This window comes from Phymastichus coffea, unplaced genomic scaffold (assembly GCF_024137745.1).
Source record: "Phymastichus coffea isolate CEN01 unplaced genomic scaffold, Cenicafe_Pcof_1.1 PCOF00099, whole genome shotgun sequence".
NCBI lineage: Eukaryota > Metazoa > Arthropoda > Insecta > Hymenoptera > Eulophidae > Phymastichus > Phymastichus coffea.
In genome coordinates, this window is record NW_026706910.1 from 663,262 (window position 1) to 677,913 (window position 14,652).

The 14,652-nt window shown below is 44.2% G+C and overlaps 2 protein-coding genes across 7 annotated transcripts; both read left to right on the forward strand.

The window, feature by feature from the left end:
- The first annotated feature begins 407 nt into the window (after window positions 1-407).
- On the forward strand, window positions 408-6,668 carry LOC131670069 (SAFB-like transcription modulator). Of its 4 annotated transcripts, none has more exons than XM_058945406.1 (12): window positions 408-759; window positions 931-1,215; window positions 1,283-1,570; window positions 1,648-1,672; window positions 2,566-2,734; window positions 3,772-3,812; window positions 3,885-4,141; window positions 4,236-4,634; window positions 4,732-5,354; window positions 5,438-5,550; window positions 5,626-5,749; window positions 5,825-6,668. In XM_058945406.1, the coding sequence occupies exons 1-12, from the start codon at window positions 637-639 to the stop codon at window positions 6,000-6,002; spliced, it is 2,625 nt and encodes an 874-aa protein (XP_058801389.1). In that variant the 5' UTR covers window positions 408-636; the 3' UTR covers window positions 6,003-6,668. The 4 variants fall into 4 exon arrangements, with proteins under 4 accessions (XP_058801389.1, XP_058801392.1, XP_058801391.1 ...); XM_058945409.1 differs by having other exon boundaries at window positions 4,236-4,610; XM_058945408.1 differs by having other exon boundaries at window positions 3,775-3,812.
- Window positions 6,669-7,491: 823 nt separating this feature from the next.
- Window positions 7,492-14,611, forward strand: LOC131670072 (proclotting enzyme-like). Of its 3 annotated transcripts, none has more exons than XM_058945421.1 (8): window positions 7,492-7,611; window positions 11,826-11,900; window positions 12,083-12,491; window positions 12,549-13,022; window positions 13,147-13,328; window positions 13,452-13,644; window positions 13,822-14,099; window positions 14,253-14,611. In XM_058945421.1, the coding sequence occupies exons 1-8, from the start codon at window positions 7,587-7,589 to the stop codon at window positions 14,546-14,548; spliced, it is 1,932 nt and encodes a 643-aa protein (XP_058801404.1). In that variant the 5' UTR covers window positions 7,492-7,586; the 3' UTR covers window positions 14,549-14,611. The 3 variants fall into 3 exon arrangements, with proteins under 3 accessions (XP_058801404.1, XP_058801405.1, XP_058801406.1); XM_058945422.1 differs by having other exon boundaries at window positions 13,171-13,328; XM_058945423.1 differs by having other exon boundaries at window positions 12,549-13,004; window positions 13,171-13,328.
- The last annotated feature ends 41 nt before the right edge of the window (window positions 14,612-14,652 follow it).

Below are 14,652 nucleotides of genomic sequence, written 5' to 3' on the forward strand. Positions count from 1 at the left end.
ATTGACTGCGTAATATTTTGCAATATAATGTGTAGCTTTCTGTCGGCAATATAGAGCTAAGATATGCTTTTAGTGCTGTTTTTTAATAGTAAGAGTTTAGAGTTATACTAACCGTTTGACGATTCGAACTATTAACTGTTTGATTCGAACAATCAAAATCAATGCACATTTAGAAATTGAAAATAATTTATATTTTACCAATAGCATGAGTAAATAGCCCAAATGCTAAAGTTATTAATCGATTTTTATGTTAAGTTAGTGCAAAGTAACACAAGTGCTATTTACGGTAAAGAAAGTGAAACGTGCAATTGAAAATTTTCAAATTTGCCGCCTCTCAGCAACTCCCATCGTCAAAGCCACGCCACTAGTCATCACTTCCGTTAGTCGACATTGCAAACTTGCAAACCTACAAGCCGTATGTGCGCGTCGAGTGGCAGGATTTTGCTTTGCGAGAAAATTTAATTGCGCCTTGTTGTGATGCTAAGAAACATTTATTTTTACATTTTACAATCTGTATCGGCGTCACTTTTGATCTAGTTCAGATTGTCGCGGTAGTGTAAGTGCACAGTGAGCGAAAGAGAGTGAGGCATAAAAGGGCGTACCGTCTTCCGATTAAATTAACCTTTACGAGCAAAGATGGCCGAAGTCGAAGGGAAAAAGTTGACCGAGCTGCGGGTTATTGACTTGAAAACCGAACTGGAACGTCGAGGGCTTGACAAAACTGGAAACAAAGCTGCTTTACTCGACAGACTTTCCAAGGTATCTATATACTCACTACTATGATTATTCAATTATTGCGTGGGTGTGTTGATTTATATGTTCAGCTGTCAATATTTAACCTTTTCTTTTGTCTTTCAACGATCATTGTGTTATACACATTCTAGCCATTTCATTCGTCAGTGAATTATGTTCCATTGAATAATTTTATAGGCTATCAGAGAGGAAGGTAATGATCCAGATGAAATTTTGATAGTTCCTGGTGGTGGACACAGTAAAATTCCTCCTACACCAAAGAAGCCAGTTGAACTTCCAGTTGTAGTAGAAGAACCTCCTGTAGAGCGGACAGAACCTGAAATCCATAAGGAGTCAACCAATGATATTGATAGTTTCAATAAAAAAGATAATAAAGTTATAGATCACAATGAGTCAAGTAATACAAGTAATCTGGAGGAACCAGAGATAAGCATTAATGCTAGACCAGAAGATTTGGATATGGTATTTGAAAAAAATTTTGTTATTTTTATTAATTCACAAAATTATTAAATTATTTTGTATATTACAGGAGGGAGTTCATGAATCTGAGCATGAAGATGACCAACAACATGAACCACAGTCAGAGTTTAAGGAACAACATGAGTTAGAACCAGAGATGGAACAAGAAGCAGAGCAAGAAATGGAACATGAAGAAACTTTGGCTTATAAAAATGAAGAGTCAGATAAAAAAGATTATTTCCATTCAGAAGAAAATAGTAACATTTCTGCAATTGAAGCAAATGGTATCGACAATGAAGATTCTATCAACTTAACAATTGGAGAAGATGAACAGTTGGAAAGTCTCCTTGCTGATGAGGTATGAATAATTTTATTTATAATTTTTTTTAATATTATCAATAAATTCGTGTAACATTTGATTTTTATTGATTTAAGCTGGAGCCTACTACAAAGCAGAAAGGTAAGTCATAAATTATAACACTTTTAATTTCAGTTTTTAAAGAAGTACAAGTAATGATTGTAATGAAAGAATGTTTGTATGCAATACAAAATATTCGTCTAACCTAAGCTGCAGCAGAGCGTATAAACAATATAAATAAAGAAACTTAGCAAGCTAGCGTAAATAAATAAACATCACAGCTAAATAATCAACCAAACTCTATTGGAATCATCAAGAATGACGCGGTTCGGCTTTTTTTAACGGATTTTAAAAGAGAAGTATCATCTATAATGGACAACCAGTGGATTGAGGACATTTGGATTCCATGGCATCTACAACCCAGGGTGAAATGAAGGACAACAGCAACCAAGGCACCAAACAACGCGATTTTTCATCTATATTTTCTTTGAGTATCGACTTATAAAAAAACTCTGCTGCAACAGTAATACGTAGGCATATATAAAAGTTTTAGTCTTTTAATTAAGTTAGTTACAAATAGCCAAACCAATTTCCTAATGCAATTATTTCATTATGACCTACCGCATAGATGCGTCGTTGGATGTTTGAACGTCGTTTACAATAGCTTATTACCAGATACGTCACTTATTAACCTTCTTGCCAAGCTTCTTCAAAAAATATTACAAAAAAATTACAACCATTCCTACTGTCACAACAATCCTTGGGCTAGCGAAATCGAAGAAAAAATCAATCACATAACCTTGTCGCTCCTCCCTCATACGTACAACAGCTGTGCTGAGCCGCAATGCCGGTTACCCCCTTTCTAGTTTCTCTTCTTGACATAAAAATTGAAAACATATATATGTAAAAACAAATACACAAGAAAGCTCGCTGTGAGAGATCAGAGAGAGCTCAAAGAGAGATTGATGAGAGATTTGCAACCTTGATTGTCCCAGCAGATGGAGGCGCCAAGAAGAAAACGGAAGAAAGCCAGAACGACAAGAAGGGAGACTCTAAAGGGAGCGGCAGAGCGGACATAGCTGCCGGCAGCAGCGACAAGGAAGGAGCCACATCATCGTCGACCAGTGCAGCTGCGTCCAACAAGGATACCGATGGAACCAAGAGGTTGGTTGTGCGCTGATGATAGCAGATGATTACCTGACGACGAACTTGAGAGATGAAAGCGAGAGATGAGCGAGCGAGAATTATTATCTATATACATGTTGGACGACGCTTCTTAGAGAGAGAGAGAGAGAGAGAAAGAGAGAGAGGGAGGGAGAGATATCGACGATTCAATTACTATATATCTCACACACTTACATCCAAGATGTATTGCTTTGCATCCCTATTTTAACTTATGATGAGTACTCGAAGCAAATTGTCTATGTTAAAAAATATATATTGACGGGAGCAAGAATCTTTTGCGCACTCCTCACTCGCAGGCTTGAATTCTTAGCTCTGACAAGTTATGTTAAGGACGAAATAACTTGGCTAGCAACGTTGGTGTGTGCAACCGAGGCACGTATACCCGCGGCTACGTACTACTACTCGATTTTACTTTTTTATCAAACAAAAGCACTTGACATTTTTCGCCGCCTACGCTACATCTGCATGGGTATACTTGTCATTTTTTTTATTTAAAAACAAACTGCACGCGAGCTGCCGACTTGATTTTACATTTTTACTTCCACGCAGGATTAGAAGATACTATTGGCGAGTATGTACAGCTTTTTGTCAATTTTTAAGTTTGATATACACGCGTTTCTTACACGTAGCGCAGATACAAAACAATAACATGGTAAGAACTCGGAAAAAGAGTGTGAGATTGATGAAATACAAGAAGATTGAAGCTGTTGTCACGTGTACAAATAAACAAGGATGATGTGATCAGAAGATTTATATTATATATGGACAATGATGTGTTGATTTGCTACGAATGAAAAAACTGAATCTAAAAGTGGTGTTTGAACAGTGACAAGATAATTGTGGACACTAATTCGTTTCGGAGAACTGCTAGCCAAATTTATATGCTCTTAACATAATTGCAGAGATGATTATTTAGCCTCGATACTGTTATTATTAATTAGCTAATTTCATTCTTATTCTTCAATTGTAAGTTTATCTATAAGAATTTTACTCATTATTCTGACTGTTAATTTCAGTAGTGATGCCTCTGGAAAGGGTTCTAAGAAAGATGACAAAGGTATACATTGCAAAGTTTACTTTAGAATACGTGGATGATTTAAAATATCTATTAAATGTACATTAATTTCAGACAAAGGAACAGCATCCACAACTGCCAGCCGAAATCTGTGGGTATCTGGGCTGTCATCAACAACTCGTGCAACCGACTTAAAGTCCATATTTTCCAAGTATGGAAAGGTTATCGGTGCCAAAGTTGTTACCAATGCGAAAACTCCAGGAGCCAGGTGTTACGGCTATGTCACCATGTCCACGAGCGATGATGCTGAAAAGTGCATTCAACATTTGCACAGGACTGAACTACATGGACGTGTCATCTCTGTTGAAAAGGTGAATTTTAATTTTGTTTATTGAAGTAATATGAAAACTAATAAATAATTTAGCGAATCTTTGGCTAATTTAATCTTTTTATTCTAAAATATAGGCTAAAGGCGACGCACAATCTCATAATCGTAAGCGCGAGCCAACAGCAAAGGTCGATAAGCCTGAGGATAAAGAGAAATCTAAGGAATCTGAGTCAAAAGACAAAGATTCAGAGAAGAATCAGGCCGAGAAGAAAGACGATGATTCGTTGCATGATGCCGTCGATAAATCTGCGGATGACTCAAATGATAGAGACAAACGCGAAACAAGTGAAAATAAGGATGAAGGATCGCTAAAGGACTGCGATACCCGCTCCAACAAATCCTCGGGTCGAAGATCTGATCGCGAGCGTGGCAGAAGCGAGGACAAGAAACGCTCTTGGGACAGAAAGGCATCGCGTTCGAAGAGCCGCGATCGCAATCGCAGTCGAGATAACGTACTGTCTTTTGCTAAAATCAAAGTATATGTTTTTGTCCTTTGTGTTCTGCATTATCGTCGCCACGGTCTCAAGCAGCTTAGGTTATACTAAACTACCGATGTGTATGTGACCTTTCCAGGAGGAGCGTGAGAGACAGAGAGTTCGTGAGAAGGAGCGCGTGGTACGCGAGGAGAAGAGGCGCAGACGCGAGGATGTGGAACGTCAACGAGCCATTGAACGCGAAGCCGCTCGTCTCGAACGTGAACGTGAGAAGCTACGTATGGAACGCGAACGCATCGAGCAAGAGAAAGCCGAACTTTTGCGCTTGGAACGCGAAAGACAAAAGGTCGAACGAGAAAAGTTGGAGCGTGAAAGATTGGAACTGAAAAGACTGCAGATGCGTCAAGAAGAGACACGTCGAGGAGGAGGAGGCGGAGGAGGAGGAGCACCACCACCTGTACCTGCAGGCATCAAAAGACCTACAGGCGAGCGACGCGAAGGAAGGGATGCTTACGAACCCGAACGCAAGAGGATTGCAACTGAACATTCGTCCAGTCGTAGACATAGTCCACCGCCTTCGAGGTTCGACTCGAGATCTAAGGATATTCCTGTACAGAAGAGTTTCAAACCACGGCCTGATTTTGGAAGTTCGAGAAATTCAAGAGATGACTATTCAGATCCGAGAGGTGGTAGAGACGTTGTTGTGCGTAGAGAAGGCAGACCAAATCACAATGAAATTGATCATCGTCCACCTAAAGAAAGGCATGTCATGGCTTCTTCGTACTATATTTGAATGAAAATGTTCTTAAATAGGCAATTTTTGTAAAATTTATCTTTAATTGAAGGTATGAGCGGCCATCAAATTTTCAACGTGATAGAGAAGTTCATAGACCGGACGACACTCACAGAAGCTCTCGAGATACACACAATCGATATGAAAATTCAAAGCCAAATCCTCGTATGTATTTACTTTTTTAAAATAATGTTTTAATATTTCTATCAATATCTTATATTATAAATTTTTTTTTTCTAGGTGACAATCGGTATGTTGAAAATAGACCTACGGGATGGCATTCGGGTCCTCCTTCAAAGCCATATAACCCAACTCATAATCGTAATGAACAGACTGGTTGGAATAGCAGATCATCAGACACGAGGTAAATATTTTTTTTATTATATTAATTTCATTCTTATATTTTATGTACGTTAAGTTACTTTTAATGATACTTCAGACCGTCTAATCCCCGATGGAATAATTCCAATAACATGGGTAACAATATGGGTGGCCATCCCAGATCTCAAGTATACCAAGGTGGACCGCAGTACGGAATGTCGCAAGGAAACAGTAGCGGACCATATGAGAGATACGACTCGTATAAAGGTTCAATGCAGAACATGAGAAAATATTAAGTCTGAGAATTTTTTACTTCTCAAGATTTTTTGAAGCACATCACACTGGTGCGTCATCAGAGGCTTTTATAACGTGAAAGAAACAAAAAAAAAGAACCTGCGGGTCCTTTTTTTAAAATGATTGTACGATTATCGAATAAAATAAGAATACTTAAGTTAGAGAAACGAAGCTTAAAGTGAATTTTTGTACTGAAGACTTTCGATATTCCTTATTTTTTGTAATTTTACGTTCGATGGATGCGCCGAATAATATAGCAAATTCACATATAATTTGCGTCATGGCAATTTATTTACATACAAGTAAACTATATATAATGGAATATTGTATTGAAAAATAATAAGATCTTAAATCGATTTTCCATTTTAGTTCTGTATAATGTGTACAGATGATCATACCATTATTATCACGTGGAAAGATAAACATTTCCATTCAACCCTCGCACATTGTTTTCAGCTACACTAAGTTAATCTTATGTATGTATACTTTTTCTGGAAGGATAAAAAGAAAATACACTTTAACCATCTAAAAAAGGTAACATGACCGTTATAATGAATTTCATTTTACGTAATATTAGCTATAATTATCATGAAATTTGAGAGTTTACAAATGTAAGTGCGAACTTATATGTAGCATGATTTATGCTTCGTAATAAAAGAAAACTCAGATTATTAATAACAATTGGTGGTAATATGATTTAATCTGACACACTCTTTTTCTAATCCCTTGTAAAAGTATTGAACAATCAATCGAGTAAGTAATTTATTAGTCGATTCATTCCAGCGCAAAACGCCCGAATGAAATAACTATCAAAAACTGAAATGAAAAGATCTCCCTTAAGTACCGCGATAATGAAACATTCCTCTGATTTACGTTGCTCGTGTATCGAGCGTGCAAAAACAAACTACAAGTCTTGCTTTCGTTCGTCCTCCCGGCACCGGTGACGCGAGTCCGCTCCCAAAACGCTTGAGGAGGAAAGAAAGGAACAAGAAAAACACAATTAAAGCGCAAAGAGCGCGCTCTGGAGCGGTGACGTAGGTATGCGTAAACTTTTACTTTTGCCGAAAACGTATACGCGTGAGAGGCGCATGACAGATATTTGGGGCGTTAGATATACATCTTCGGAATACGGACGAGCGCGCGAGAGGGACCAGGAACCGGCTGTACAGCGCGGAGAGGAAGGGGTCTATCGCACTCGAGCACTTTCCCTTGCGGCGGCTGCGGCGGCGGTGGCAGCGGCGGCCGCGAGCACGGGGATGCCTCTTGGCAATGGGAAGTGTGTCGAGGTCTTTTCACGGCCAGTCGGGATCGTCGTCGCGAAGCGCGCGCGACTTCCGCAGCTACGCGCACACAAATCCATAGCGGGAGCGCCACGCCACGGGCTCTTCGTTTCTCCTTTGTTTTCTTTATCGGAGCGCGAGGAGTGCGCGTTTTGGTAGAGGCTCGCCGATCGCGATGATATGAGTGCGCGCGACAGTGTGGTGAATACACTCGGACCGGCAACCCGCGTGATACCGAGTGTTGTCTGAGCGCTCGATCGAATAATCTCTTTTTGTCGGTTTCGCTGCTGGCTGAGTCGCCCTACGATGCTGTCCTTTCAGGCCTTCATTGGTGAGTGCATTCTACTTATCTCATTTGCGACCAACTGTTCTGGTGAAAGTGGTGAGATTTGCCGTTCGCATCAAGAGCTATTAAATTAAGAGAGCTGAATTTTTAATTTGAAATCGATAAAATTTCCGATGCAAAACGCTTGCTCGTTGACCGTCGGTTTGAAAAACAAACGAAACTATCGGTCGTTTGAATCAACTGTCAACGAGCAGCGAAGTCGCCTTCGCGACTGCAAGCGTGCGGAAAGCAGGCAGCTTTTCGATTCGCGTCGCCAGCAAAAGGCTGGATCCAGCAGCGAGCAGCGAGCAGCGCCGCGTAAAATACAGTTGCATCTTCCGCGGCGTATCGCGCGCGAGCGCATCAATTTCTCTCGCGCCGGCGCGAGGATACCGTTAGCGCGGCGAGCAGCAAAATGGAGCCTCGAAATCCATTAAAAGAACCGCAAGGCGCTGCGCTGAGGATGCTGCGAGGACGACGCGGAGGCCCTGGAGCGCGCGGCAGTCCCGGACCGATCTGGGTTAGCGGTGCGCGCTCGCGGCAAACAATGAGAAAAGAAATCGGGAACGATCGCCGCCTTATTTTTTTCGTTTTCCTTTATTTTTCCCATTGCTGCGGGCGCAAATTGCGCGCGCGTCTCCAATGCGGCTAACTACGGTTTCGGGGAGCTCGTCCGAGATACCAAAGGAACTCTACTTTCGGGGCAAGATTTGCTCGGCGCTCGCTCGGACGCTTCGGAGCTCGCGCGCGCACGTGCGGGCTCGAAAATCCAGATTCGCCGTTCGGGCTGAAACGAAAACTGGGTCTTCGCGATGTGTTGAAGTAAGATAGGAAGGGCTTGCCCAGTGGAAAAGGTCCCGGCGACGAGAGCGACTTTGTAATGTTTCGCGTAACGACGCGCAGTGTTTTTCCGAGCCAATGGCAAGAGCGGAATTCCGCCGTAAAGGAGTTCGCGCTTTCACGCCGCCGAGATATCAAAGTGTGTACACAAATAAAGGCGCATACCGGTTTCTCAAAGGGGGGACGAGGGGGAAATAAAAAGCAAAAGGCGTCGCGCACGGCCCCGAAAACTGAAGGAACGAGAGCAACGGAGATAAAAATAAAACGGCGTCTCCGTACTATCGCCAGTGTCAATGTCATAGACGACAAGGAAACGCTTTCAACGTTCGCGTGGACATGGTGAAATCTCCGTGGTTATTTGCATAGGTCCAGGACAAGCGTAAAAACTTGGCCGAGAACGGATCGACGACGTGCGGAGAGAAACTTGCGCGAGTGGCACGAGAAGCATCGTAGTTGTGACGCTTTTTGTCAGCGCACTTTATCTCTCTCTCTCTCTCTCTCTCTCTCTCTCTCGGCCTCGACTCACTTCCGCAGCTTTTGTCTTTAGCTCGAAGTGTGGCGTCAATTGCTTTGGATTATCGGCAGTTTGCTTCGTTTTCTTCTCGCTGGAAAGCTCCTTTTTTTAAAAGAAAAATCACTATTTGACAAACTTGTCTCGCTGATTGAAATGACATTCTCAGTTTTACGCCTTTTGATAATGGACATTTAAAACTTTCACTTTTCGTTTTTTTCTTCATAACATTCTGTAATGAAAGTAAGAAAATACAAAAAAATGAAAAAAAAAATCAAATGCTCGTTACGATAAAAATGTCGAAAATGACAGAAATAAATGGAAATTGATTGGCTCAACCTTAATGAGCGTGACGAATCCGACCCAAAATTTCATTTACTGAAATGAACGCTAAATCGAACAGTTTCTATGTACGCACGCGCGCGCCGACTGGCACTGTTGCCGTCCTCGTACTAAAAAAGTATGTCAAGTTATAAAACCACATGCCAAATCTCGTCGTACATCATCCCAACACAATGAGACTCTTGTAGGGATCGTTTCTAAGCCACTTTTATTTTGCTGCTCGACATGTGTGTGTATGCGCGCGCGTATTGGCAATGAATCAGTGAGAGGAAGAAAGGCACACTTTCTCATCTGAGGTTTTGGACTTTCACCGTCGATGAAGCGACTCCGCTCGCGCCCGACCCGCTCACTCGCCTCGCATACCGAAAAATCCCGTTCTCGTAATTCGTCGCCGTCGTCGTCGTTGTCGTCGTCGCGTCCGGATCTTCGCGCTGACGATTACTTCATATGTACCAGCTGACATCTTATCGACACGGCTTTTCACCTGCGTAGCTCTAAGGTGAAATTTAACGATTAGATAATGCGCGCGCGCTTTCCGTTCTTTCTTATTGTTTTCGATTAGTGGAACGAGGCGCCTGTTTTTTTTTTTGTTTGACTCGCGAGGTTGATGGCTTGATTGGGGGAAATACAAGCTGGAAAAACAGACGAGTTCGCAGGAAGTACTGTTTACGACGTCTGCTAAAGATTAAGCTTGTCAAGATGTTTTACAGTCTTCTTTGCGAATCGCTTCGTTCATTTGAAAGCTGCGAAAATTGCAATTCGAGTAAAAATTAACTTTCGTCGACGAATTTATCATCTCTCATTTGAGAGCTTTTTTAAAATTAAAAACCAATAATGCTTCGCAATAAAATTCTGTAAATGAAGAATTCTTTGAAAGCTTATTTCGAAGAGTTTCGAAAGGTAACTCGTCTCTAAAAGCATTTTGAAAAATAATCCCTTCATAATAAGAATATTCTGCTTGGTTGGAGGAATCTTCCTCTTATAAAGTGATTTTGTTGATAGTATATTAGATATTGACGTTCATTTCATTGAATGTATTTTTTCGAGTAGGAACAACTATTCAACTTAATATTTTTTAACAGGATTTCCATAGAAAGTGTCTCGATTATTCGTAAAACATCTCCCTCGATAACTTTCCAGTGAAACACTAAACGTATGCTTCACTTCGAACGAGAGGAAAAGTGCTCCTTTCCAAATGAACCCGCGAATTCGTCATCCAAAGTCACGTTGTCTAGCATACAAACGAAAACACTGCAGGCAGCCAAGTTCGCAAGAAGCAGCTCGAAAGAATTATTTACGATCGCGGATATCTCGAAGGAGGAATAAGCTCCGTGGCCGCGCGCGGCTTTCGTCATTGCGCGCACGAAAGCGGCGCGCTACGCGCGAAAAATTTAAATTAGAGAAACTTACTGCTTCAGACTCCGTGTCTTTACGTTTCCAAGGAGAGGGGAAAGCCCTGATCCGCATTAGCCAATCCGCCGTTTATGTGACCGAAGGGGGTTCGGTATCCGCGATGAGTTCACGTCGGGGTTTTTACCAGATCCCGGACACGCTTTTCTACTACGTCAATGTCTGTGTGTTGCGCAAGCTCTGCGAGAATCGATGGTTTTGAAAGGTCGGTTTCACCTTTTTCCGCTTGTCGCTAATTTTTATTTTGTTCGAATTTCACAGGTAGTTTCTTGCCGGCTAAATAATTCATTGCTTTTTCGAAAGCAGTCGCCTTATCAGCAGCTTTGATAAATTTTACTTTTATTGGCCGCGCGACCCAAATCTAAAAACGTCAATTACATAGATAAAAAAAAAGAACGGTTTCGCAACGCGCCAGTCAAACGCAACGTTCGAGTCACCAAATCACTATGTCGCTATACCTTGGCACTTCGGATGTAAAGTCATTGCTCTTATTTTGTCTGGCAATGTCGAAAAGCAGGCGTTATCGCGGCCTGACGAACGGATACGTACATTTATAAGAAGTTCAATATTCGTTTGATACAATGCTCACCTAGACTACTTTGCGCTGTCTGGCTTAACGAGCGCATCGTTCACTTGTAAATTCGATCCGAAGAACCGCATCGAAGTAGCGTCTTTTCATGTAAAACACTCGAGGAACTTGAAAACTGGTTTGCGTAGCTTCGACGCATAGAAAGCAGAGCTGGTGAGCATCAATTCAGAGCGGTTGAACAAAAAAGCTCGTAATGTCATAAGCAAGGAGAAATTTTGCATTGCACATCCTTCCCCCTCGCGCCAATCGGCCGTTTTTCATGCTGCATCCACCTTTCGATTCGAAAAAGTGAAAGCCTTTCTCTCGCGTCGATTTTTCAAGCGCACTTTGGGCAGTCCGCAAGAAAGTCTCGTATTAGCCGCGAGTGACTGCGGATTAATGGGTTTCTAATCTATCATAACCGATGGGTTTTCACTGCGCGTCGAGCGACGACGAATAGCGCATTGTCCTTTTGCTCGGACGCTCTCGCGTTTGCAACGCGCTGCTTTCACCAGCACTTGACTTGACGGTTTCGATCGCTTGTTGCAGGGCTGTGCTTGGTGCCGAGCTTGACCGCTGCCGGCTCCGCGTACACCGAGGAACTTGTGCAAATCCGTAGCCAGCGTGAGTTTCCAAATGAACGCCGCCTCGTCGCGATTGCACGCGCGCGGCCGCGCTTTCGGCCTGCTCGGTTGGACACCTGGACAAAGCGTCCGCCGGTAGTTCGAGCGAACCGAAAGTCGACGTGCAATCGCGACGCCGACCTCGGGCCAACCTAATGCCTCGCTGTTGTTTCTGAAAAGCAGCATCGGGGCCGTTCGGCTATGGCCCACCAGCACCGCCACCGCCCTCGCCTTACGTGCAGATGTCGTCGTACGGGCCGATACGTCGCTGGTCCGAGTCGGAAATCCCGATTCGCTCGGGACCACTGCTTCGTCGGGACACTCGGCCGCCGCGTCCGCACTTGCAGCTGGTTCGAGTGCAGGAGAGTCCACCGCCAGCCGAACGAAGCGACCCGCTGGCTGCCATCACCGAGACTCTGGGCGCTTTGAACACGGTCGGCAGCTTCATCGTGAACATGACCAGGGGCGTCGAGTCGTCGGATCCGCCGAAGGAGCTGCCTTCGGCGATCTACACCATCTCGAAGAACATCCTTGGCAGGAACGTCACCGACAGCATCGCTCCGCTGGTTCGCGGGGTCGCGCTGCCGCTGAGGTGAGTCGCTCCTCGATTTTGGCTTCGCGCGAGGTCATCACCGATTCCTCTCCGCAGACCGGTTAGCTCGCCGCCGCTGGTGCCGCCGCTGGTGCCGCCGCCGGTGCCGCTCGCGTTGGCGTCTCTTCCGCTGCAAACCACGCCCGCCGCCTTCCCGTCGGTGCCGATCATGGCGGCATCAGCCACCGGAACGGCCACCACGACGACAGCGACGACGATGACGACGACGACCGAACTGCCGGAAACCGCGAGCGAGATCGCTCTTTCCGAGGCGTCGAGCAACGTCGTCGAGGTGCTGGACCGCGATCCCAAAGTCAGCAACGAAGCGCCGCCCAGCTGTACCACCGCTGACGACGGCCCGGGAAAGTGTCAAGACTTGAGCAACTGTCCGCAACTGCTATTGGACTTGACCAAGCTGAAAAAATCCATTTGCTTCAAGAGCTTGTTTGTACCTGGAGTTTGCTGTCCCGTCGAGAAGATCGTGATTCCGAATGTGTCGCCGCCTCCGCCGCCGCCACCACCGGCACTCAGGTATCTGATCGATCGCTTTGCTGTGAATTTGCGCATTCAGTTAGTCGCTGGATGACCCTATCGTATCTTTTGTATTCTTCTTAATAAACGTGAATCATCGTGAAAAATGCAAAACGACCAAAAGTGAGAAATCGACGATGATTTTCAGCGCAACGACTAAACCAACCCCAAGACCTATTCCGTTATTCCCGGTACCAACGACGACAACGCGAAGACCGACAAAGCCAGATCCAACCGATTTGCTCGGCAACAACTCGACTGGCAGTGGCTTCGAGTCGATCGACAACAATTTCATCGACGATGATGGTATGACGTCTTGATTTCACTTTTTAAATCGTTCTATCTCTCTCTCTCTCTCTCTCTCTCTCTCGCTCTCTCTTGAAAGAAGATGAAGAAGAAAAAAGACCGTAACTATCTTCGTATGCGCAGAGTGTGGAGTGAGGAACGCGGGCAAGTACCGAGTCGTAGGTGGCGAGGAGGCACTGCCAGGTCGCTGGCCATGGATGGCTGCGATATTCCTCCATGGCGCGAGGCGCACTGAGTTCTGGTGCGGTGGCTCGCTGATTGGTAGTCGGCACATTCTCACCGCTGCTCACTGTACCAGAGACCAGCGGCAACGCCCGTGAGTGTGAAGCTTATCATTGACCAACGAGACAGCCCCCTGTCGGAAAGCTTTTCCTCCGCGCTGCGTCATATCGTTCGACTGACCTGCGGTCGTAATGATTTCCTAGGAAAATTAGGATTGGAAAGTACCCATTTTCCTTGCAATCACCGTTAACGTTTGCTCGTTTCTTTATAGATTCCTTGCAAGGCAGTTTACAGTTAGACTCGGCGACATTGACCTCGAGAACGATGACGAGCCGTCGATCCCTGAAACTTACAACGTCAAAGAGATCCACGCGCACAGCAAGTTTTCGCGCGTCGGCTTTTACAACGACATTGCAATTTTGGAGCTTGACCGTCCTGTCAGGAGAACGCCGTACGCTATACCGATTTGCCTACCACAATCGCGACATAAGGGCGAAGCCTTTGCCGGTGCCAGGCCCACGGTTGTTGGATGGGGTACCACTTATTACGGTAAGTCGACGACGACTCTTAAAATAGCTGTACGACGACTTTAAAATATGATCCTTGTGAAAAAAAACTTCGTCGATACTGTCGACGCCCGAAACGAACACATAATTCATACTTAAATTGAATGATAAGTAACCAAAATGCAATACATTGCAGGTGGCAAGGAAAGTACAGTGCAACGTCAAGCAGTACTACCCGTGTGGCGCAACGACGATTGCAACCAAGCGTATTTCCAACCGATCACCTCGAACTTCCTATGCGCAGGATATAGCCAAGGTGGTAAAGACGCGTGTCAAGGCGACTCAGGGGGTCCCTTGATGCTTCGCGTGGAAAATCGCTGGATGCAAATCGGCATTGTATCGTTTGGCAACAAGTGCGGTGAACCCGGCTATCCTGGCGTTTACACTCGCGTCTCAGAGTACCTCGACTGGATCAAGTCAAATCTGCGATGACTTCGCGTTGTAACAATTATGTGTACATAGAACTCTTTACTTGTTATTTGTACGAGACGAATGTGTTTAATTTATATCTACTGTTTCTTCCTTTTCTACGACTT